This window comes from Eleginops maclovinus, chromosome 8 (genome assembly GCF_036324505.1).
Source record: "Eleginops maclovinus isolate JMC-PN-2008 ecotype Puerto Natales chromosome 8, JC_Emac_rtc_rv5, whole genome shotgun sequence".
NCBI lineage: Eukaryota > Metazoa > Chordata > Actinopteri > Perciformes > Eleginopidae > Eleginops > Eleginops maclovinus.
Genome location: NC_086356.1, coordinates 17,342,327 through 17,366,440, shown reverse-complemented (window position 1 = coordinate 17,366,440; position 24,114 = coordinate 17,342,327). Strand labels below are relative to the sequence as shown.

General features: G+C 39.2%; 2 protein-coding genes across 3 annotated transcripts in view; both read left to right on the top strand.

Moving 5' to 3' along the window:
• Positions 1–5,588: 5,588 nt before the first annotated feature.
• The window catches only part of lamc3 (laminin, gamma 3), a 111,122-nt gene continuing 92,596 nt past the window's right edge, over positions 5,589–24,114 (top strand). The window contains exons 1-2 of the mRNA XM_063888856.1: positions 5,589–6,138; positions 13,545–13,849. Coding sequence (XP_063744926.1) covers positions 5,751–6,138; positions 13,545–13,849 — 693 coding nt within the window. The 5' untranslated portion in view covers positions 5,589–5,750. The remainder of the gene's footprint in view (positions 6,139–13,544; positions 13,850–24,114) is intronic.
• On the top strand, positions 16,357–19,272 carry LOC134868099 (E3 SUMO-protein ligase ZBED1-like). Of its 2 annotated transcripts, none has more exons than XM_063888987.1 (3): positions 16,357–16,864; positions 17,595–18,214; positions 18,392–19,272. In XM_063888987.1, exons 1-3 carry the CDS (start codon positions 16,393–16,395, stop codon positions 18,803–18,805), a joined length of 1,506 nt encoding a protein of 501 aa, XP_063745057.1. In that variant the 5' UTR covers positions 16,357–16,392; the 3' UTR covers positions 18,806–19,272. The 2 variants fall into 2 exon arrangements, with proteins under 2 accessions (XP_063745057.1, XP_063745058.1); XM_063888988.1 differs by having other exon boundaries at positions 16,740–17,054.

Here is a 24,114-nt window from a genome sequence, read left to right as displayed (position 1 = left end):
TTTTTTTTCGCTAGAGTGACGATGCTGTATATATATTTCAGTGCAGAGGATTTGTGGCTGCAAACTGATTTGACAGCCTTGGTTTGCAGGCTTAGTAGATCTCATTTAATTCATACTGTAGTCAAATGGTTGACAGTGAGGATGATATTTCTTGTTGCAGCGAGTAAATCTTGTTTATTGATGAATTCAGACCTGTGGCATGTTCTCTGGTGTTGCTGTTGATGTTGTTGCCATTTGACAGATGACCGAGGGGATTGTGACCTTGCATGGCCTCTAGTTTCACGGTGGTAAACTGGTAGTAAAGGCCAGTTACCGCAAGCTGGATGTGGTGACCCTGATGTGTGTTTTATAAATATCCTGCCCACACTGCTCAGCTTTGTCTGCTGACTGACTGATGGATAACTCTCACATTGTTATCTTGAAGAGACTCTTGGCAGTATGCAGGGACTGATGGTGCATATCCTAAAAATCTATATTGATATCATATTAGAATGGGTTTAATGTCAGTGTTTCCAAAAAACATAAGCAGCTGCTGACAGGATAACACTGCTCTAGAGCGTTGATATATTTCAGATGAGATGTAAGACGCTTCACAAAATAGGAAAGTTGATAAAATGCTTTTACCATCTTCAAGAAGAACCAACATGTCTCACTGTTTATAGTAATTAACGCTCTGATCCGCTTTAAGTGTCTTATGAAACAGACTGACCCGTCATTCGGAGAGTTATTAAAGACTGGCTTTTCACAATTAGAGACACCTTTATTAAACCATCCTCTGGAAGTTGACAGAAAAATATTAAACACACAACAACAGGAGGGATTGGACCTTGTAACTATATAAATGATTCTCTACTAGCTGAGCTATTTTAACTCTGTGTTTTACTGTATCAGGGTTACTTTGAGAGCAGGCCGAGTCAATTAGCAACTTTTCCAGTGGCAAATCACCATGTGGTCAGCAGAGAGCCCCAATCAAGACAGAAAATGAAATGAATTCACCTCTCTTTTTCTTATTATTAGATCTGATTGTATTACAGCAAATAGGCCGCTGCCTTGGAGGCCTAGAGTACTGAATTGCCACATAAAGGAACAATTTTAATCTAATTTTCATGATGATTTTAGAATGTGACTAGTTAGGAGGGGAAACTGTGTGAAAAACTGAGAATATTTTGGTGCCATTCTTAATCAAATTAGTTTTATAGCTAATAAAAAGAGTTTTTTAACATTGTTAACTGTCGGTTCGCTGTTAAATGTGTTGGATATTAATTGTGTGCTACACTACCAGGTTTGTAGTTGACAAATAACCAAGTGAGGAGTTCATCTCTAACACAGTATTGGTACAAACTTTAATATTTGAGTATTGCATTCTTACTCCATTCATATTGAGCTCAATCATATTTGTGTGAGTATTTTTAACCCATGTTTCACAATGTTGTGACCAAAACATCATACGGCGTAAACACAGTTGTTATGCATGAATGAAAAAACATTTTTTTCAGGTCATAAAGGACTTTCACGAAGGTGTGTGATAGAAGGAAATCTTTCTGTCGGCGGTGCAGCGCTCATTAGTTTGTCAGAGAAGCCTTTCCCTGCAGTGGGAGGAGCATATGGGAGGGCAGAGAGGATGGTTGAAGTGTTACATGGTGAGCGGGGAGGAATATGTGCAAAGAAAACACAGGACAGGAAAACAAAAGGAAAAGAAATATCTGAAGTTTGAGCAAAAAGAAACATTTTTATTATCAGGAACTTAAGTACTTGTTTGACATGATGGTACTTTACTTGAGAATTTCCATTTAGGCAGATATGGTACTTTGTACTCCATTACATTTATTTTGACTGCTTAATGCCTGAACTATGTTAAGTGCCTCCATAACCTAAAGCTTTCATCTGTTTGCATCTTACAATTTGTTTATCAAAACCGTTATCACTAGAATAAACAGTATTTAATGTATTTCACTGTACAACATTTAATGTTACATTCCTTTCTTGTATATCTTATTTTATTTACATGTATGTACTCTGAAAAAACTGAAACATGTCAACCAATTTCACATTACTTTATAAAGTTAGTTGAAAGCGATAATATTAAGTTGAACCTAATATGTTTTATTTAAACTTAATATGACGAGTTACCCAATACAGTCAACATTTCAGTATTTTCCGTGTAGAATCCTGCATTTACTTGTTCACTAACAACATTCTTTACATTATTTAGCTTATTGTATTTATTTATTTTAATTTTATATATTTTGTATATATAATACTTGCACATTGGTCTGCAACATAATCTGCACTATTTTATTCTAATCTGTTCTACTCTGTTTCATTTTGCACTTTTTTAATTTTATTGTTTAGTTTGTTTTATTGTTTTATGTCCTATATGTTGCGATGTTTGAGCAGCCCGAGACTTAAGACTTTCATTGCCATTTCTACACTGAAGCTACTGAGTGTATGACAATAAAGCCTTTGAATCTTTGAAACTCGTAGTTACTTTGTAGATATCAAAACACTAATATAGTATGTTGCAGTATTTCACTTTTAATCTACACATTAAAGTACAATAATAAAATGATCTGACATATGACAAAAACAGGAGAATATAAAAACCATAATAATAAAATACGCTGAAAGGATCCCTTCTGAATAACAAGTACTATCACTTTTGACACTTGCAGTACTTTTAGCTGATACTACTTCTTTACTTTGTATTATTCTGAAATGGGCCATTGTGCAGAATGAATACTTTTTATACATTAAGTATATGTAGATGCTTAAAAATGTAATTAAATATACATTTTTAAATAAGACCTTCTTCTTGTAGTTTAGTATTTTAAGAGTTTTGTATGTATACTTTCACTGTAAAGCATCTCAGTACTTCTCCCAACACTGCATTTAGGGATTTAAAAGGATCTGCTATTATTTTGGTTAACACAAATTAGCCAAATCGATTTCTTTCTTTAAATGCTCAAACAGAGATGCATAAGTTTATATTGAGAGGCCTTACTATTTGGTGTGGAAAAGAGATTGATAGGTGAGTGTTGTGCGACACTTATTTTGAATAAGCGCGGCTATGGAAAATGTAAATTCCTGCATTTATATCCCACTCGTATTTTGACATGTGACTTTCAAATGGATTGAAGTCAGCAGAGGGATTTTTGACAAGCAGAGTGTCGTGCTCTTAGTGTGGGGTCTCTCTTTTTCTCTTGGGTAACAGAAAATCATGTGGTTGACTTGTGTGAAAGAAACAGTAGGGGGTCCCAGGCAAAAGTATACCCATGGGTGCTTTTGAAGACTTCCCCCCTAGTTTTAGCAGGCCCCATGCTGAGCTCATAAAGTCACAACTCAAAAGTAGTTTCCTCAATTTTAAATCAAGAATACGCCTACGTGTGTTGGGGTTTTGTTTATGAGGAATTTGATTCTCCAGCTTCCCGAATGTGCCACAGGTAATGTAAAAAACATTATTTTTTTCCCTGATTCGACAGACCTGGGCAGGCTAAATCATTTGCAGCTGCACAAGACAAAATACCCAATCATTTTCAGATCTGAATTTCCTTTCTGTGATATTCCCTATTTGTATTATATTATAAAAACAAGTTGTCCCTGCAACTGTTCTCACACACTGCACATGGCATGCAGGTGGTGTATTAATGAACCTGCTTGATGAATAAAAAAGTATATTTACAGAGGCATTACATCCTCCATTATAATGCTTGATCCAAACAGATTTGACGCCAAGCCTGCTCTCTTCCGAAGCCAGCAGAGGATTTCACTGCAAATTGGTATGGTCCTTTTTACAATGTCCCTGCCTGAGAACTGATAGAGCCTCAATAAATCAAGGCAATCACAAGGAGATATGGGAGAGACTTTGCCGTAAATCCCACCAGGATCATAAATGTACAGCATCTAAATGCGTCTGTCCACAGCGCCTGTCTCGCTCTGTCTCGTGCTTTCTTTCCTTTTTTTGTTCTTCTCCGTCTTTAAACACTCCCATGTGGATTCTGATCCAATCATCATTGAAATGGTGCTGGTGCTGATGTGCTTCTCATTTTAAATGCTCACTGGTTCTCTTGATGACTGAGCCACATTTCTAATGGCATTCAGCAACAGTAACATCAGTCATAGTAAAGGGATTAGAGTACTCCTAATTAGGCATAGCTCTCCACAACCACTTGTTGGACGTGACACTTGTTGGACTGGTCGTTGACACTATAGTTGGAGCTCTGTACGGACTTGTGGAGCAAGCACACTCAGGAAGCCATCAGGATAGTTCAAGTATACAGGATACACACTCAGACTGGGCATCAGCACTTTAAAAATGGAGGTATTGACCATAATAAACTTACTAGCAAGTGGTCTAAAGATTGTGAAATTGAAACAATACCATTTGATCCTTTATGTATTAATATAGATAAGACTATTTGTTATGCTCGAATAAAATAAAAAAATGTATTTGTTTAACACTTATTTGAGTAGTGTAGTGTTGGTGGCTTTTTATGCCTATAACTTGTTGGGAAGTGCTTTAAGTATATTTATAGGATTCCATATCGCTAGTTCACACCTTTTAAATGTCTCTACACGATGCCGATGATTTAAATCAAATGAGTACAGCAAAAATTCCCAGGGATGAAACAATGACACCGATTGAGTCAGTATAATATGGGGAAATGGGAGATTTAACATGTGTTTTTACAAATTGTATATGTTCTACACATACTGTCAAGCAGATAAAGAGTTCAGATCTGTTAATATTGCTCTGGGTTATCTGTTTAAAGCTGTTGTTTACACAGTCCAGGATCCAATCATCAACAAGGATAAGTGTACATGAAGGCTGAAGATGGTCTGGAATTCCATCCACTTTCCAATGTAAACTGTCCTTTGAATAACGCCCCAGCATTAGGTAATCTGTTTAATATTGGTGATGAATTACTCACCTTACTTTCCCACCTTTCAATTCATGGCTTCTGGTGAACGGGACCCTGAGCAATCGGTATGAATCACAAGGATATGCAAACCAGCTTTCACTTTTCATGGTGGCTCGGCATTGAGCAGATGTTGCTGAAAAAGCAGTGCTCCTCTATTTCTATAAATAAATTGTCCCTTTAGGTCACAGAACTCCCCAGAGCAACATCTCTTTATGGAGATGACCCGTGCCCGCTGAAATATTCCAGACAGTTTTAGCACCTCTAGTCTCCCTCTGTGAATCACTGGAGTCAGCATTTACCCGAACGTCCTGCTGCGGGGCCAACTGCCAAGTACATTTATCACCATATCGACGATACTGTGCGTTCCTGTAAGTGGAGAATGCAGGTGCTTCACTACCGCAATGCCCAGAGGTGCAACAACCTCACTGCAGTGTTATTTAAAGATGTTAGAGAATGTGTTTTTCCTGTCAAAAGTGATTATTATTTCAAAGCCTACTCTACATCTGAACCTCATACTGGTATGTTACTTCTGTTAACCAGCAGGTGGAGAAGTTTTCATGGACTTTTCCAACCTCCAGCCCCCACTCCTGTTCCTCCTCTGTCTGTCTCATGCTGCCCCTCATGAAAGGAGTTCCTGCACAAACTTCATTCCTCTCCACAGAGGGAGAACATATGTTGGAGACTCACCAGAGACACAGCAAACAGAGAAACAAAGCTCTCACACTGGATTTATTTGTTGTTGTTGGATTACTTCTCTCAAGTCAGGGTCTTCATGGATGCGTCTTTGTATGAGATTTTATGAAGTTGTGAAGAATAATTATCACTTTAACCATGGAAACATCATTTGCTGTGAGCTCTCTTCTCCCTGCCCTTCTTCTCTCTCTTCATCTTCACTGCCACCACCTTGTTTGGGCCGCAATGGACTCCTGCTTGGATGAGGAGGGCGCCCCGAGCCGCTGCATGCCCAAGTTTGAGAACATTGCCTTCAATCGCACTGTGGTGGTGTCCAATGTGTGCGGTTCCCCACCTGAGGACTACTGCATGCAGACTGGCTCCACGCGCTCATGCCACCAGTGTGATGCGTCAAATCCAGACCTGAGCCACAATGCCAGTCTCCTCACAGACTTCCACATGGATAAGGAGCCAACCTGGTGGCAGAGCCAGTCCATGTTTTATGGTGTCCAGCACCCGAATTCTGTCAACATCACCCTACACCTGGGTAAGAGCATAACAGCAGTACATCCTTAGGTTTTGCTTCCCAGTGCAGTTTGTGGCCAGGTTGAATGATCTGGGTCATGCATGTGAGTCCTCAGGGTTCAATCATGGTCCTATAATGTTGGATATAATGTCCTATTTCCTTTTCAGTGCTTTAAAGCTTTTCATGAGCACTGCATTTGTCCCAGAATAGAATATGAATATCAGTAATAGATTTAGCACTCCAATGCAGACAATTTCCAGTGTTAGAGTCTGGTGATGGGATTTCAGATCAATATTAGTCGTCCTCACACAAGTCAACCTGAGGTTTCAGCACTTTTCTTTTCCATGCAGTAAGTATCTTTATATATCACCCTTTGTATTGCAAGTCCATTGATGGGGAAATCTTCAATATGAAACAGCTGTGCTGAAAAACACATGATTTGTATTATTCATAGACAGCTTTGTGCTGTCTTCATAAAACAGGCTTTGGGCCAGACATGGCTTAGACTTGGAGTATTTGAGAGCACATAACCACAAGGGCATGTCTAAGAATTTGGTGGGATTTAAAGTGGATGAGGATGACACACACTTGCATCTGACATACAGAGATAGCCACTGAGTGATGGTTCAGTGCTGGCTCAAGTTTACATTCATCTTACGTACCGCCATGGAATATTGGTGATGAGGCCATCAGAATCTGGCTGACACCAAACGGGCACAACTCAACTTGATAAGGCTTTTTTGGGGTGTAAATTCGGCGAGAACTAAACTGAAATGCAGCCACCACACATTGAAAGATGTTTCTGATTAGGCCAGAAATCAACCTTTATATAACTATTTTATCTTAAATCCACATTCCTCTATTACAAAATGTAACATCAATCTTCTGCTGAAGGCTCATTCAGTGTTCTCAACCTTAAAGTCTTGCCAAAACAAACACACTGAACAACTGACTTTAGAAAAAATATAAGCCACTTAATATTTTCTGAGAATTTCCAGGAAATATGCAACTGATAACCTGCAGTAAAGCCCAAAGTTTAGCAGGAATAAGAGTACGATAAGGAAAGGAGGACCAACTAAGGTTAGTCAGGCATTTACATAAAAATGTACTTGGAATTCAAAAGATAAACGTATACTTTCCAGGAAGGTATATTTCAGTAACCCCCCCCCCCAGCCAGAGTCATTTTTGCATAGCGAAGGGTTTGGTCAGCAGGTTTACTGTCACTTAAAATTATGCAAATATTCCCCTTTACTTTAAAATTTTCTCAGAACTTTTGTAAAATAATCCCTTAAGAGGTGTGTTTTAAACAAAGATTATATGTTGGTGTTTTTAAACATAGTCAAAAACTTATAGTTTGTACTGTACTTGCACAAAAATTGTAAGTATCTAAACAATTAAAAACTACTTGCCTTGACTGGATCAGTTTAAACTTGCTGAGAAAATCTTCACTTACATTACAGTTACTCATATAGTCAATGCTCGTAACACATTGTGGGCCAACCAAAGCAAATATATAACTGCTTTTACCATGCTGCATTATTCCTGTGTTAATAATACACATTTTTAGGATTGCTTCCTTGACACATTCTTTTCCTTGGAGCAAATGCATTTGACACACTTACTGTACCGTGGGTATATATTTGCTTTTGAAGACATTCCTCATTTCACAACATTTTATGAGACCAGCTTGAGCCATTAGCCTCATTATCCCATTACCATGCTGTGCAAAACTGCTGAAATGAAGTAACAGACCACATTTGTCACTTTAACTGAATTAAATTGTGGTGATTAATTTCAAAGCATTAATGCAACTCTTTCTAAGAAATTACCTTTCCCACTTTCATTTATTTGCTGAGCAGTGTGTGTGTGTGTGTGTGTGTGTGTGTGTGTGTGTGTGTGTGTGTGTGTGTGTGTGTGTGTGTGTGTGTGTGTGTGTGTGTGTGTGTGTGTGTGTGTGTACAGGGAGTCTAAGAAGTCATAGCCTAAAGAATATTGCTTTAGGCCCCCCTTTTTATGAAACTGAATGAATATGGTAATTGAACTAAAGAAACATTGTTATTTAAAAAAAAAGACTTAATCTTATACATTGAATTATTTTTAAATCGAATTCGCAGTTAGAGGTTAAAAACATAATTTCCCGTGCAGTTTATTTTGTCGTCCTTTTGGTTTCACTAAAACAGAACATTGCACAAATACTGATGTGTGCTGGGAAGGATTCCATTGGGTTTGAGGCTGCAGGATAAGCGGATAATTCCTAAAGGATGGATGTAATCAGGGTGCGATTTGACAAAAAAACAGAGGGGGGGATGTTTTTTTAAATTTATTCATAGACAAGAACATTGGACTTTTAACTTGCATAACTAGGGAGAAAAAAACGCAAAAAGTAGACAGGCCCTTTTTTCGGGTCCGTGGATTAGTCCCCATCACAACATGGCAAAACTTTTAATAACCCATACATGGATTTCTATTCAACGTCACAAAAACATGCGTAAGCACTAACAGGCAGAAAGCACCATAGAACAGCATCAATGCTCTCCATGAAAAGACCCTCCAATTAACTTAAATCAAACACTCAAAATAATTCACTAAATAGCACAACGTGCTGTCAACACTCAGGGACAGGTCTGGAAAACTAGACAAAGTAAACAGTCGGCTCTGGTGACAAATTTGTGGTGGCTTTTTCGTTTTTCCTATCGGGGCATTGTCTGCAGCATTTCGGCCCTCTTCTATCCACAATTCTGCAAATGGGTCCTGTAAAGTAAGATGATATGCTGCTCTGAACGCGTTTCATGTTTGGTTCAGCGCTGTTTTTCCTGCGAAGTTCCCGCACAAAAATGTTACAATGTTTTTGTGTTCGATGACGTTCAGAAATATGCACCGTCTGCCAGAAGGCTGCTGAATAGCCTACTCTGATGTAAAGACACTGAAGATCGTTAGATTTCAAGAGTTTAAGTAGGCTAGCAGTTAAGTTGCATTCATCGCTATCAAGGGGGGGAAATCCTTGTCCCCACCGGAGATAAAAATAATTTAGCAGAGGTAGGGATAGGAAAACCAGAGGGGGGGAAATCCTCACCATCCCCCCCTACAAATCGCACCCTGGATGTAATTACATAATTTATCTGCATCATCTCAGGTTCAGCTACACAACAACAATGAGATCAACTACATTTACATCTATGGACAAATGTTTAATTTTAAAGTTCAGATTGAAAGCTTGTCTATTTGGTATTTTAAAATGCAATCCAAAAAAAAGAATGTAACCTGTAATGACGGGTTTTGGCCACACGGGAGAAGCGTAAATACGGTTACACACTACAGCAAAAAGGGGGGGGAAATCAGCTTTTAAATTGAAAGGGACTACTGCAAGCAAACAATTGCCAATGTGCACCTCCGTCATTAACCGAGCAACACGCATTTGGAGTCATGTTTTTGGCAAAGTGGCAAATGTAAGTCCATTATTCACTGTCTTAGCTTAGCTTTGTTTTTACTTGTATTTCCTCTAGTCCCAAAGGAATAAGCTGGCTAGCGTTTAACTTAGGTGCGACGTTAAAACATATTAACTTAAGCAGCTAAAATAGCTAACTATAGCAGCTTGGAAGCCTACAGTTAGCCCTGTCAGCTGTTGAAGTGCATACTGTGAGCACTTCTAGCTAAAAACAACGCTGTGTGTGAGTGAGAGTGAACCACAACAGCAAAGCAGTGGTATAAAGTACTTCAATTCAAAGGTAAATGATGTACTTTCACTCTATTGTATTTATATTGTACCTTTTACTTACTGTACAGATTTTGATTAATGATGTGAAATATATAATCAATGCTTAAATAAGACTTTTGTTACACCTGGAGTACATTCACAATCTGCAGCGTTCCAAGTAATTCATTAGCTATACCTTGACCAGTTTTGATCACAGTTTAATGCATCAATAATCACAATATTAACATCTGTTTCATATTATTGTGAAATGGGCCAATCTGCAGAATGAATACTTTTCACTTTTGGTACTTATATGTTCTAAGATTTAGAGTTTTGATTGCAGGACTTTTACTTGTTCAGAGAACTCCTATTATCTGGTACTTTTAATTGAAAGATAAGGTGTGTTTGGACATCCATCAATCTGTCAGTGAAGACTCTGTCAAAACTAGACATTTCCATAACAGGTCAAATTTCCTCCCCCCTCCTCCTCCTCCTCCTCCTCCTCCTTTGTAGGGAGGAGACCCCCATCAAAGAGCTTTTCTTCAAAGAAACAAGAAAAAGAGACAAAATGACGACAGAAGTTGGAAATGTCAGAGCTTTGACCATGGATTAACTGTTATATCACATGCTCAGAAAGGCAGAAGTACCTCTTAAAATATTGATTTCCAATAGGAAGTAGATGCCAGGATGTGTTTTGAGGATTTGCTGTTTATGGTCTCTGGCTAGTTCTTTTCCTGGAGAAAGCAGCCAATGTTACTTTTGCAGAAGTATTTTCCCGGTTGTCTGCAGGGCTGTTATTCTTCAGACAATCCCAACACCCACATGTCTGTCTCCGTCAGACTGAATTGACCTTTGCTCCTTCTGCTCTACTCCAAAACATGTGTTTCTCTAAACCTGCCGCCTTTGAATATTTCCAGCACTAAAAAGAGCGAAGATTATGTTTTCATAAAACATCTTATGTAACTGGACATCCCTGAATGTCGGATGTGTGGCATCTTTTTGGTCAATATAAAAGCTCTGTGATCCATCTGGGTTGCTGGTGGGGGGTTACTCCAACATTACTGTTTTCTTTTGCCTCTCCAAACAAAACAAGCTCTCTCTGAAAGAGAATACAGGCGAAAGCTGGGATGATAAACACAGCGGTGGGATGCAGGGACATATATTGCAGCCCGGTCAGAGTGGGTCTGTGGAAGAGTAGAAAGGAGAGGGGGAGCAGGGCTGCTTCAAGGGGAGTAAACAAAACATAATGAGCAAGAAGAGGGGGAGAAAGAAGAAAATGCTGGGCGGTTTGCTGGTAAGGAATTGGGGTCAGGTTTTTCCCACAAAAAAATACTTTGTGAGATACACACACACACACAGCACGGAGATTTCTGCAGCTGGTTCTCATTCAGTGCGTCAAAGACAAACAACATCCTTTCTCAGATGTAAAACAATGATAAAAGTCTGCCACAGTTGGCATGAGAAAATGATTGCCGCGCATATGCAACACATTTCTCTGTAAGAGGCTTTTCGACTCTATTTCATTTGTTAACACTAGGACCCAGCATGATTAGTTGATAAATACACTCTGCTGAGTATTTGCTGAACACAAAAATCTGCGAGTAAACAGATTGTAAATATTGAGTCTACAGTACTGAGTTTATTCTCAAACTGTCTTGCTCTTTGGCAGCTGTGTTAGGTTGACATTAGTGACTGAGAGTAGGGTCAGACGCTGTATTTCCTCAGCTCCTAGTCTTTACTCTTAATCGCTTTGTCCGAATAGTCATTTTATTAGTGTGCTTGTGTGCAACATCAGCTTTTGATTTGTCATGCGACAAGATTCTCTATCGGCCCTCTAAAGTCACACCTAGCAGGGTGTTAAACTGAGTTGAAACTGTGAAAATGGATGTGTAAATTCTGTCTTAAGGTTTAATTTATGTCTAGATATTATGTGTAACTTGGCTTCGTTTCGATTTAACAGCTAAAATCCCCCCCAATGAATACATTAAGAATGCACTCCTAAAGGTGGATGAATCACAAATCATTAAACATTATGCATAACAACATACAAATACCCTCTGCAATTAGTCTGCATTTCATCATGGGATATTCAACAAATGTTTCATCTTCTGCCTCTTTTATGTTTTGCCTCAGTCCCAGCAGGGCTGAGCTCACCTCATGCAGGGAGTAAATGAAAGCTAAATGATCTCTCCTAAAGGAAAGATACCATTAGAGCTCGCTGTGGAGACAAGACACAGAAATGCCTAGATCTGACTATCAGAGAAAAGCAACAGATGTCATTATGAATGTATCCGTGGATTGCATCCCTCAATGAATTTGCAGAGCGGGTGAGACTTAGTGTCTAATGATGTAGAAAAAAATCCCCAAGAGCGCCATGAAGAAGGCTGTTACGAGAATTTCTACATGTTACTTCTCAGTCTGTTCTCAATATGACTTCAGTTTGTGTCTGCCCAGTAAATCCCCCGTTAAGCTGCTCCAACATTTGGCACATTCTGTGAACGTGTTTATATTCAGGAAGTATAGCTCTGCAAACCTCCCCAATATGGCTTTGGATTAATGTTTGAAGTGTCCGACTCCACAGTGAGTAAACAATGGGAGGAAATGACACCACTCGATAAAAAATAATCATCGATTCTTTGTTTGCTCTGAGATTAGGGAAGGAGATGTCAACATTCCTGCAAAACCAAATAAGTTCAACAGCTGTGTGGTAATCAATGACTTTCCTTCTTCACTTTTCCACATTGGAAAAGCAAAATCCCCCATTAATTCCAGCCATCTGCATATGCAGTATGCAAAAAAGGATAGCAAAATGCATTTTTCATTTAATTAAACATATACCTGGGAGATTCTTCCCTCCAATTATTATAAACCTTCACATTTCCTCTAGTAACAATGCAACACCCATTACACCGAAACGTATTTTGATCTGCTATATCCCCTAACAGCATTTCAAATGCAAATCTAGGAACGATATATCGCCTCGCTTACTGCAGATCTTCTCTCAGATGAGATTGTGTTCCAAACCCATTTTACTTTTTCACAGATTGAAGCCAAATCACAGTTTTTGGGGAAATACAAATCCATGAAATGTCTTGTTTTTTTCCCCCTTGGCACCAAATGTACGTTTAAAATCTTGCTTTAGATTTCTGACCTGTCATTCAATCAATGATATGTTAAGTTATAAGCAATCCTCAGCCTCTCATTGCACTCTTTAGTGTTTTAGTCGCTTGACAAAGCAATTTTCTATTGATTTAGATCTGTCGCTTTCCTGGACATCGCACCTGAAATGTTGCATCAGAGTACATCCTAACCAGTATTGGACAACACAGGCATTTCCCCTGTGTTCTCGCACTCATTGACCTATTTAGTCCTACAATTATAAAAAAAAAGATGTTTTGTCTTGTTCCCTTTGACCTATGTTTCACTTCTGGGGCCCATTATGATTGGTATAATGAGAAAATAATCCTGGGTATTCTTCTAGTCCTGCAGGACTGACATTCATTTATGCTGCAGAGGCATGGGAAATTAAGCCTATCCCCCATTGTTTTCCTTCTTTCTATAATGCAATTATGTCTTCTTTTTTTTTTGCTCCTGGGGCCTAAACTATCACCCTACAGTATTTGTCTCTTACATAACCAGCCTCTGATCTGACTGTGTAGCTACAATGGATCTAGTTCCAGCAGTAATTCTTATAACGATGCCATTCAGAGCTAATCATATCTGTTTTCCACAGGGAAGGCTTTCGAGATAACTTATATACGATTGAAATTCTACACCAGTCGGCCGGAGAGCTTCGCCATCTACAAGCGCACGGAGCAGAATGGGACCTGGTTGCCTTACCAGTATTACAGCGCCTCTTGTAGGAAGACCTATGGGAAGGACGACAAGGAGTACATCCGCCCAGGAGATGATGAGAGGAACGCTTTATGTACCGATGAGTTCAGTGATATCTCCCCCCTGACTGGAGGAAACGTGGCTTTCTCCACCCTGGAGGGACGGCCCAGTGCTTACAACTTTGACCAGAGCGTGGTGTTGAAGGTAGGGACACATCGAGCTTTGTATATTTGTACGCATATTATTGATATTTTTCTTTTATTGATCCCTGTAGGGAAATTCAGGTGTGATAGCAGCAACGGAAAAAACAGAAACCCAGATAGTACTCATGGAATATACATGGGCATAATAAAATTAAATAAGAATAAACATGTATCAACAGAATGAATAGAAATAACAAAAGTACCTAAAGGTCTCCTGTTATGCTATATTTGAACAATCTCACTATGTGAATCTCCTTACACACCGGGGACACATATTTATGTATAAAAGACATCAAAAAGTGCATTTAGTGGGGACCCTTAAACCCCGATTCGGGATTACAGGGATTTTCAAAAAGATCACAACTAACACACTGGATCTCAAATGCACATTGTGAATGCAGCAAAGAAAAACATATTTTTCAAAACAAATTAATGCAAATGAAATATTCCTTAAGGAGACATGTTTTATGTAGAATACACTTGACCATTTGCTTCTTTTTTACTGTCCTACATTTCAAAACCTTGCCAATATTAGATCTTAGTTTTCCAAAATGTATTTTCCAAAATGGAAAATAATGTATCTGTTTGACAATATGAACAGTTTCTTTCGTAGGGCTATCATCACAAATATTGCATGTTCTCACAGTGCCGTGCGACTTAAGTTACCTTTAAGCGTACACTCTTACACAAACAAACATACCTCAGCGCTATACACACACACACATGCATGCCTTTCAGCCCTTCTGAAGCCACTGTAGGGATTTAATGTTATGTTTGGATCTGATTAACATTAATGAATCTTTGAGAAGGCTGTGCTGAATTAATGGCAGCCTCGTGGGGGAGAGTCTGGGAGGGGCGGGCACAGTGAAACTTTGCAAAAAATAAGTAAATAATATAGCGCCTAATGCAGCCACTCCTTTTTTTTATTTGACAGGGCTGTGTGTAAATACTTTTCCCTTTGGTAATTACTAGATTTTAGCTGTCATGTGTATTTATATATGGTTATTTGAAGGTCTCAGCTTTGCTTACAGTATCTTAGGATTGATCCAAGTAAAAATCACCTTGTCACAGCAGTTAATGCAAGTTAGCTTATTAGAGCAGAGCTCGTTCAGGACCATCCACTGAATGATGAAACAGCAATGTGCTTTCATCTCTGAGCACACATATGCATTTATGGCCAGAAATAGCAGATCAGGAAATGGCGATTGTCCGACTTCAAAACACAATAACTATTTTTCAGAGTGCAAGTCAAGACCAACATGTATGAGCACAGCCAGCCAGCAGATACTCAATTGAAGCGGGAAAACACAGCAACATTTATACTGATATTTTCTTTTCTTTGGACCTTAAAATCGAATAGTGTTATCTAGGGCTGAACGATCTATCGTTTTGGACCGAAAATCGCGATCTCAGACAACACGATTTTGGGATCGTCAAAGCTGCGGTTTTTGCTTGGTGCATATTAATAATTATGCAGTCCTCGTGCTGCGTTCTCTAGCTTGCAGAACTAGATAGCTAGCTTACAATTTGTCGTCTAATAAATAAAGTTGATGAACTCAAGCGAGGCAAGAAGTGTTGGTTTTTCTTCCGTTTACTTTGTTCACCAAGCAAGTATTTATACAGGACATTCGTTTTTGTAAAACTGAAAACAAACAGAAACAAAGGATACATAAATTTCACGAAGATAATAGCATGATACCACGAGAGCTAGCATAGCTAAGTGACATTATCATAGAGCATGTAGAAACTAATATTCATCGTATATTCCTAATTATTTACATGGCATTGAATGTACTAACAAATGATAGACAATTACAGACTAATAATGTCCAAAACTCACGCGTGAAAAGGTAGCTCTTCGAGGAGGAATTTCGGCAGTGGCTGAATCCGTGTGCTCTTCTAACTGAGGTCAACTCGTCAATGAAAAAGAAACTAAACCTGCGTGACTTTGTAAATAATACTGTCCACTAGGTGGCAGTATTTCCCCACATATAAAACCCAAAGCTACCAAAAGCTTATGGAGGGCAGAACAATAATAATAATTTCGTCAATAATTTCACATGAATGCCCAAGGCTCTGTGTCAGCTACTGATCAGAAAGCTGCAGGCTGCGCGTGACCAGATCACGTGTTCGCCACCCAAGTCAGTGTGTAGCTCGTCATTCAATTTCAAGCATGGCTGAAGCAGGAGCAGAAGCGGAGCCGACGAAATTAATAGCAAAGAAAAACAGCACGTCGGTCATTTGGCAGTATTTTGGATTTGAGGCCAGTGATGAACACCAGAAACAGGTGTTGTGCCAAACATGTCGTGTAAAAGTGGCTACATCGGGTGGCAATACCACCAATTTACATCGCCACTTGAGAATTCACCACCTGAACTTGTATGATGAGTGCATGGCGAAAAAGAACTGTGAAACATCAAGCAGCAGCGATACTTCGGCAAAACAGCCAACAATAACATCATTGTTCGCCAGTGTGACGCCTTATGAAAGAACTAGCCGATGACACAAGGAGATTACCACTGCCCGACTTACATATCGAAGGACATGGTGTCTGTAAACACCGTGACCAAAGACGCATTTAAACGTTTGCTACGCACAATGGATAAGAGGTATGTTCTGCCCTCCCGCACATACTTCAATCAAGTTGCCATCCCACAGCTCTACGCAGAATGTAATGCCAAAGTTGTAAATGAGCTGGAAAACACGGAGTTTTATGCGTCAACTACTGATCTGTGGTCAAGCAGAACGACCGAGCCCTACATGAGTTTGACCGTGCATTTCGTCAACGCCAACTTCGAGTTGTGTAGCCGCTGCCTGCAGACAGCATACTTCCCCACTGACCATACCGGGGAGAATATTGCCATGGGGCTGAAGGAGTGCTTGGCCAACTGGGGTCTAAAAGAAGAGGCCCAGACGTGCATAACAACAGACAACGCTTCAAATATGGTCAAAGCAATGGGACTTAACCAATGGACCAGACTGCAGTGCTTTGGACACAGGCTGCATCTTGCAATTGGTAAGTACAAGAATGTGTGTTTGTGCGAGTGTGTATGTTTACAAGGTTACTACAAGTGTGAGAGTTCGTATTATCTGGGGACGAAGCGCCGGGAAGTTTGTTGTCAAGCTGTCGTTAGCTGACCAACTGTTAGCGCAATGCTACTTTAACATACTGTTTATCCTAGGGAGAAAAATGAACCCTTTCATCGGTAAGCTTTGTGTGTGTGTGTGTGTGTGTGTGTGTGTGTGTGTGTGTGTGTGTGTGTGTGTGTGTGTGTGTGTGTGTGTGTGTGTGTGTGTGTGTGTGTGTGTGTGTGTGTGTGTGTGTGTGTGTGTGTGTGTGTGTGCACGTTTTAAGGATTAGGGATTAGTGAGGCCATGTAATGTGTGTATCGGTGCGAGGGGGAAACGTGTTTTTGGTACAATAAACGGCTAACGTGTTTTAGTAGTAGCACATGTCAGGGTGGTGCAACATCAGCTGATGCCACTATACGGATTAAATGATTTTTTGGTTTTTAGTGGAATATCTAAGAAGCATATTAATTGCTTGTGCATTAATTACCAATTACAAATTAATTTATGGGCAATAACTTCCTGTGGTAGTACCACCTGAAGTCTGCTGCTAAAAAAACGTCATTGAACTAAATACAAGATGACAACAGATGTAATCAATGGTATGATATGAATACTGTGTTATGAGCTATCCTTATGGCTTTTCATACTGTAATACATGTAATGTTTTCCCCCAGAAAATGCTGTCAAAGATGAGCAAAGAATCAAACGGGCCACAGGACTTTGCAAGCAGCTGGTTGCGGTCTTCACTCACAGCTGGAAGAAGAAGGCGGCACTAAAACAGGCACAGCAAGACTTGAACCTACCTCAACAGTCACTGGTCACTGAATGTCCGACACGATGGGGCTCCGGGCAGAAAATGATTGGGAGGGTGTTGGAGCAGAGCAAGGCACTGTGCCAGGTTCTGTCTGAAGACAGGAAGACGCGGCACCTGGTCCCCACTTGGCAAGACACAGATGTCCTTGAATCTGTAAACAATGCCCTCGGTCCTCCTCAGGAGTTCAAAGACGCCCTCTCAGGTGAGGACTACGTAAGCGTGTCATACCTGAAGCCAGTGCTCCATCTCCTCAGAACAGCAACGCTTGCTGAAACTGACCAGGACACGAATCTCACCAAGGAGATCAAATCAAGAGCTCTCCACTACATTGAAGAGAAATACAGCGACCCAGTGACACAGGAGCTCTTGGACATCACATCCTTCCTTGATCCAAGATTCAAGAAGAGCTACATAAGTGAAGAGAATGTCCCATACATCAAAGACAGAGTGAAGATGGAAATGGAACAGGTGGCACAAAAGGTAAGCTTTCCTTTTTCTTTGTTGTTTCAAAATAAAACAAAGTTGTATTTGTGTTTTTAATTTTTAATTTTTGAACTATACTCTACTGACATTTTAAACTTTTAGACAAAATGCCTCGTTGGTCTTAATCACAACTGATAGCAAAACATTGATGCCTCTTATTACTGTGTGTTGCAGTTGTGTGTCACAACCCATCCCATGCCCCTGAGTGCAGAAGAAGAACCACCATCCACCTCTACAAAGCGAAAGCGGTCACTGGGCAGCTTTTTCAAGACCAAGGCGGTCCCTGCTTCCTCTACTGTGCAGTTGGAGGATACCATTAAAGCAGAACTGGACAACTACCTCATAACTCCTACCATTGATGGAGAGCAAGATCCACTGGCCTGGTGGAGAGTGCACAATGTCAACTTCCCATGGCTTAGCAAGTTGGCTCGTAAGTACCTTTGCATACCAGCAACGAGTGCACCATCAGAGAGACTGTTCAGTGCCAGTGGCAATATTGTCACATGTCAGCGTGCAAGTCTGAAGCCAGCAAAGGTTGACATGTTGGTTTTCTTGGCCAAAAATCTGGGGAAGGGGAAGATTTATTGATTTTTGTTGTTGTTCTTCTGCACCTTACCCTGACATGTCTTTGTTCCATTAAAAAAGGTGTTCACTCTTTTTTACTTATCTTTTGTTTACCGACTAGATGTTAAATAATTTAACCAGTTGGACATCTTTTGTTGATGAGGAAACTGTAGGGTCATTTAAACTTTTTTAATTATTATTATTTATTTTTACTACCTTTACATTTCACTTCCTCTTGCCACTTTATTTGAAGAAGAAGCACAGGTTTCTGAATACACGGGTTGAATATCTGTAACTGCTGCTGATGTTGAGGTTCATAAGCTAGCTCCTTTGAGCCATTTTGCACTACTTTTAAGGTAAGACTTCTTTTTTTTGCTCCACTTTGTTGTTACACTGAAACTTGTTTCAATAAAAAAAATCGTGGTTGAAATCGAAATCGCAATCTCTGCCAGAAAAATCGCAATTTCAATTTTTTCTTAAAATCGTTCAGCCCTAGTGTTATCCGACAGATCATATTTGAATTTCAGAGACAGCAAGATTGAAAACAAAGTCAATGTAAAATGGTCTAGTAGTAACATTTAAATCACAATCAGATTTATTTCCAAGTAGGTTTCCCATGCAAAGTATTTGTTTTATTTATTTAAAGATTAATGAAAATGTAGATTACATTTTCTATTCATTAAATTTAGGATAGAACAAAGGTCAACTATAATATAAAAAGTTAAAAAATATGGACATACAGCTCCTGAAACAAATAAGAGACCACTGCAGCATTAACAGTTTCTCTGGTTTTACTCATTATGCATCTGTCTGTGTTAAATTCATTATTTTTTTGATTGTATTTTATAAACCAATGACAACATTTCTCTGTGTTGGAAATCAACAGACACTGGAATGGCTGCCATACATGTAGAGAAAGATTTAAGAAACATTTGGAGTGCTCTCTTAAGTTTTTTCCGGAGCTGCATGTTTTATTAATAACTAAAGAGCTATACAATTGTGTCCAGCCCTACAGTATTTAATATTCAATGGCATTCATTTTTGAGGGAAGCATGTTTAAATTTTTTGCATCACAACCCTTGTAAGTATGTGGCAGATTGGACATACTAAGTGAAGGACCTGGGTTTATCCCTACAAGGCACGCCAGCAAGTCTAAAGAAAGATTTCAATTTAATATTAATAAAGGATTAAATGTTTTTTGTGCTAAAATTGACTTTTTGGGAGTTTTCAATATTTAAACAAGAACATGCGTGCTTTGAGAGCTTAAGAATCACCATGAAAAACTCTAAAATGTAGGAAAATGAATTGATTTTCGATGACCATTTTGCAAATCTATGGTTCATTCAATGTGTTAAAGAAAATGTATTCATGGCATTATGTGTTTCTAAAAAAGTATTTGCTGTTGTAAAATATGATCCAAGAAGGAGAAACCATGATGAATAATCCTTCAGAAGTTATAATTTCTCAGTAAATCTTCCACCAGCGCCTCCATAGAGTTTCACAGGATGTTTACATATAGGCCTCCCACTGCCCGGCTGTTTACATTCTGGATTTTGCTTCTCTCCACTATACCTTACAGTGCTGTATGCATGCTTCTATTTTCACTTCCTGTCTCTAGAACATGAGCAACAATACAAAAAAACCTCCCCTGTAGAGTACATACAGCTTCAAAAGTAATCCTGAGTTATTAAAGGAACTTCATGGCGCGATGATCAGTCCTCAGTGATGTCCCTCTCATGTTGGTTAATGATAACTCTTCCCCTGTCTGACCTTTCTCCTCAAATGTCGTGTCGAAATAGGACTGCCAATAAAAGAATAGCACTTCTGTAAAGGAAGGGAGCTGTCCTCCTCCACATCATTAAAAAACATAAGTAAGGGTGTCTTTTCAGAGGATGTGTGGAGGATTAAAGGTGTAACACTGCATAACCTAAGCTCGTCTCAGAGACAGAAACGCGTCAATTTACACCCAGTATTTGTGGAGATTCAGATTAGGCTCTCTATTCATTTCTACTATTTGTATAACAAGATCACAGTGTGGTAGGATTGTTTTCCGACTTATTTGATCCAAATATTTTTCTAGAATTCCAGAGCATTGCAAAGTCCAAAAGACAAAATCTATTGAAAAATTATAGATGTAATTAATCGAAAATTCATAATATTTTTAATTTAATATTTAGCTTCAAGCTTTTTCTGTTGGTCCTTAGCTTTTCAAAATAAAAAGGTTCACTTCAAACTTGCTCCTCCTTGCGGTTGGTCTAACATCAACGTAGCAGCACTATGCAATACGTATATATGATCTAAATAACAAAAAACAAATCCCTTTTCTCATTTGTTCATTGAGTGATGGTACAGTTTCCTAAAATATGATTACAATTGATTGACATTCAAAGCGTCACTCCTTAAAAGAAGATTGAGATGTATAATAAAAGCATACAGTAGGTAAAGCCCTAGAACCCATCTTCCACAACATAATCAAGTGAAAATAAAGCTTTATCCAGAATGTGTGTTGCTCCCTCTGTCCGTATATTAGTGGTCGCTGTATATGATAAATGAATATGTTATAAATCAATTTGAAGGTTGATTTCCTCAATTTCCCTCGGGATAAATAAAGCTTCTTGAATCTTGAATCTTGAATCTTGATTAAGCTAGACTATCACACACCCAAATTCCAATATCTCTCTCGGCTCATTCTTGATGCTTTGATACTCGACTATGAAATATGTTTCAAATCTCTGAGTGCGACATTCAGTGCTACCAAATATTCACTTAATAACTTGTTCAGAAATATACGGCTGACTCTTATAGATTCTAACTGATGAGGATTCGTTGTGACGGCACCATTGTTTTTTTCACACTCTCAAACTTCCCTAAGATGTTTGATTTCAAAAGCACAACAGTGTGATGAGGCTGACAAGCCCTTAGGGCTACATATGGTATCGCCGGATGCTGTCTTCTCATAAATCCTTCCCTCCCATCAGCCACGGCACTTTGAGAAGGTGACATCCCTCCAGCCTCCTGCGGAGTAGAAAGTGGCAGCTTTCCTCCAGAGTGATCCCATTTTTAAACTGGGAAAACATGGAGGCTGGAAACAGCAATGCTGAAGACACATCAGCTTTCAACATATGCTAACTGCAGTCATGGAGACAAGTTCTACTCCCCTTGTGTCTAAAATGAGTGAAAATAGAAATGAAATGCATCGTTGGATTAGCTTTAGTGGGGCAATGGGTTGTGCTCATTGTGTGTCAGGCTGCTAGCAGCAAAGCGACACACAGCCGGATGAAAGAGGGATCTGCATGTAGGACTGGATTTAGCTCCTGAGCTGAAATTCAACAGATTGTACTTATCTATGTTGCAAAGGCCACAAATAAAGGAAACTGAATGAAAGGGAACACATTTATGTGGCTTAGCAACCGCCACTCAACCCGCTGTCAATAAAAATACCTCTCTAGAAGTTTCCACAAGCACAAGGATGTTCTCTCTTCAACAGATCCTCTCTCCCCTCCCCTTTCTCGCTGCTCAGTGTGTTCTGCTTCACCTCCTGCGCTACTTTTTTGAAGACAGCATTTTATAAAACGCTTACAAGAGAAGGTAGCAGCAGTCTGGTTTTTCTAGCTCAGAGATTATTAAACTGTCACTCTCTGATTAATCTCTTCACATTAGTCTACCACTGTACTTTCAGCTTCTCTATCTATCTGATATATAATTCTGAACTACGGCAGGCTGAGATATCAGAACATTGTACACTAGGTTTGTTGTATATACAGCATTGAGTTTCTAAAGTATTGTAAAGTCTGCATTATGTTTCCAGTAGGCTCTACATGCTTCATACATGAACAGAGCGACAAATACATGTAAAGGATTATGTGGGATTAAGGAATGAAGGTAGCATAAGAGTAAACGATAGGGAGAAGGAGCATTGGGGTTATTCAGGTTGGTGGAAATTTGCTTAATCTCATTAACCAAGTTCTGTTACATGAAGAAAAAGAAAATAACGTTTATACTGTAAACTTACAGTGGAAATTGCCCAAAATAAGATGACTGAGTAACCTATGAACCCCATATTGAAGGGACTTTTTTTCTTGTTTACACTCAGCGATTGGTTAATTTTGTTCGGCTTTCCACAAAAAAATAATGTTCAGTTTGCTGCTGCCTGCAGCTGTCACATAATTCAGTGCAGGTGGCATGCAATGTAGTCCACACTGAATGTATCCCATTAAGCTCCGGAAGGTGTAAAACAAGAGGCCTCTCTAGTTTTAGGCTTTTTGAGCATTGAGCTATCATCATGTGGGTATGTGAGGGGCGCAGTGTTGTGTGGCACTTTGTAAGGTGTCATTGCACTTTAGGTGTATCAACAGAGAATGTTTTACACCAAATTATCAGTATTCTAGCACGTTGCTGCGCTAGGCTTTTCTCCAGACATTTTGTGGCTATTTATTGTCCTGAAAATATGCTTAAATATTGATTTCCCTCTCAAGATTTATTTAGTCAACTTCAGTGATCCTTTGCTCTGTTTGCACCATAATCTGAATACTTTGGTACCCTGCATTCCCATCATCCTCAGCTATACCTTGTTTAAAGCCAACAAATAAACAAACTCAACATAATGCCTGCTAAACATCAGCAGGGTTTTGTCTAAACCAGGTAACTTACTAACTCTAGGCATGCGCCTCATACCAAAATTCACATTTTGAGGCCAGAAAACAATATTTCTGTTCGTCAAGACTGTATGTTTACAAAAAAAACATGAAAATCGTGTCACACATAAAATCAGATGACAGAGACAGCTTTGTTTTTAAGGAGAATAAATAGGGGATGGATGTCCGGTGGGTCTGCCGGTGGACGACTGGCAGGCAGCAGGCTTACACGGAAACTGAGATTTCTGAATTAGTTTCTTTCACTCTCCTTTTCTCTGTAGAGGAAGTAAAGAAATCATAACTCTGGATTTATTTGTTGTTTGAGTTGCAATATAAGTCTCAGCAGCTTTAAGACGTGAAGAAACCATTATTTTCCTCTTCGCTCTAAAGCAGTATTTTCAGCTGAAAGTGAGCGGAGTGACGTTAACGCCCGCATACTATATTTTTCTTGAAAGACCCCTGATCAGCATGGTGGCATTGTGTTAGGTGTTAGCATCTTATTGTTAGCATCCAGCTCAACGTGGAGCTACGCCTCCTAAAGAGACACTAGGATATCTTTACACTCTGTAGTCGACAAAGTTGGTTCTGACGCTGTTAAAGTTTAAAGAACTTTGACTTTATAGTGGGATGAACTATTCTAACCCATAGGCTTGCTTATGTTAAAAGGGACACTTAGTACCTGTTGAATCTTCGACAGTA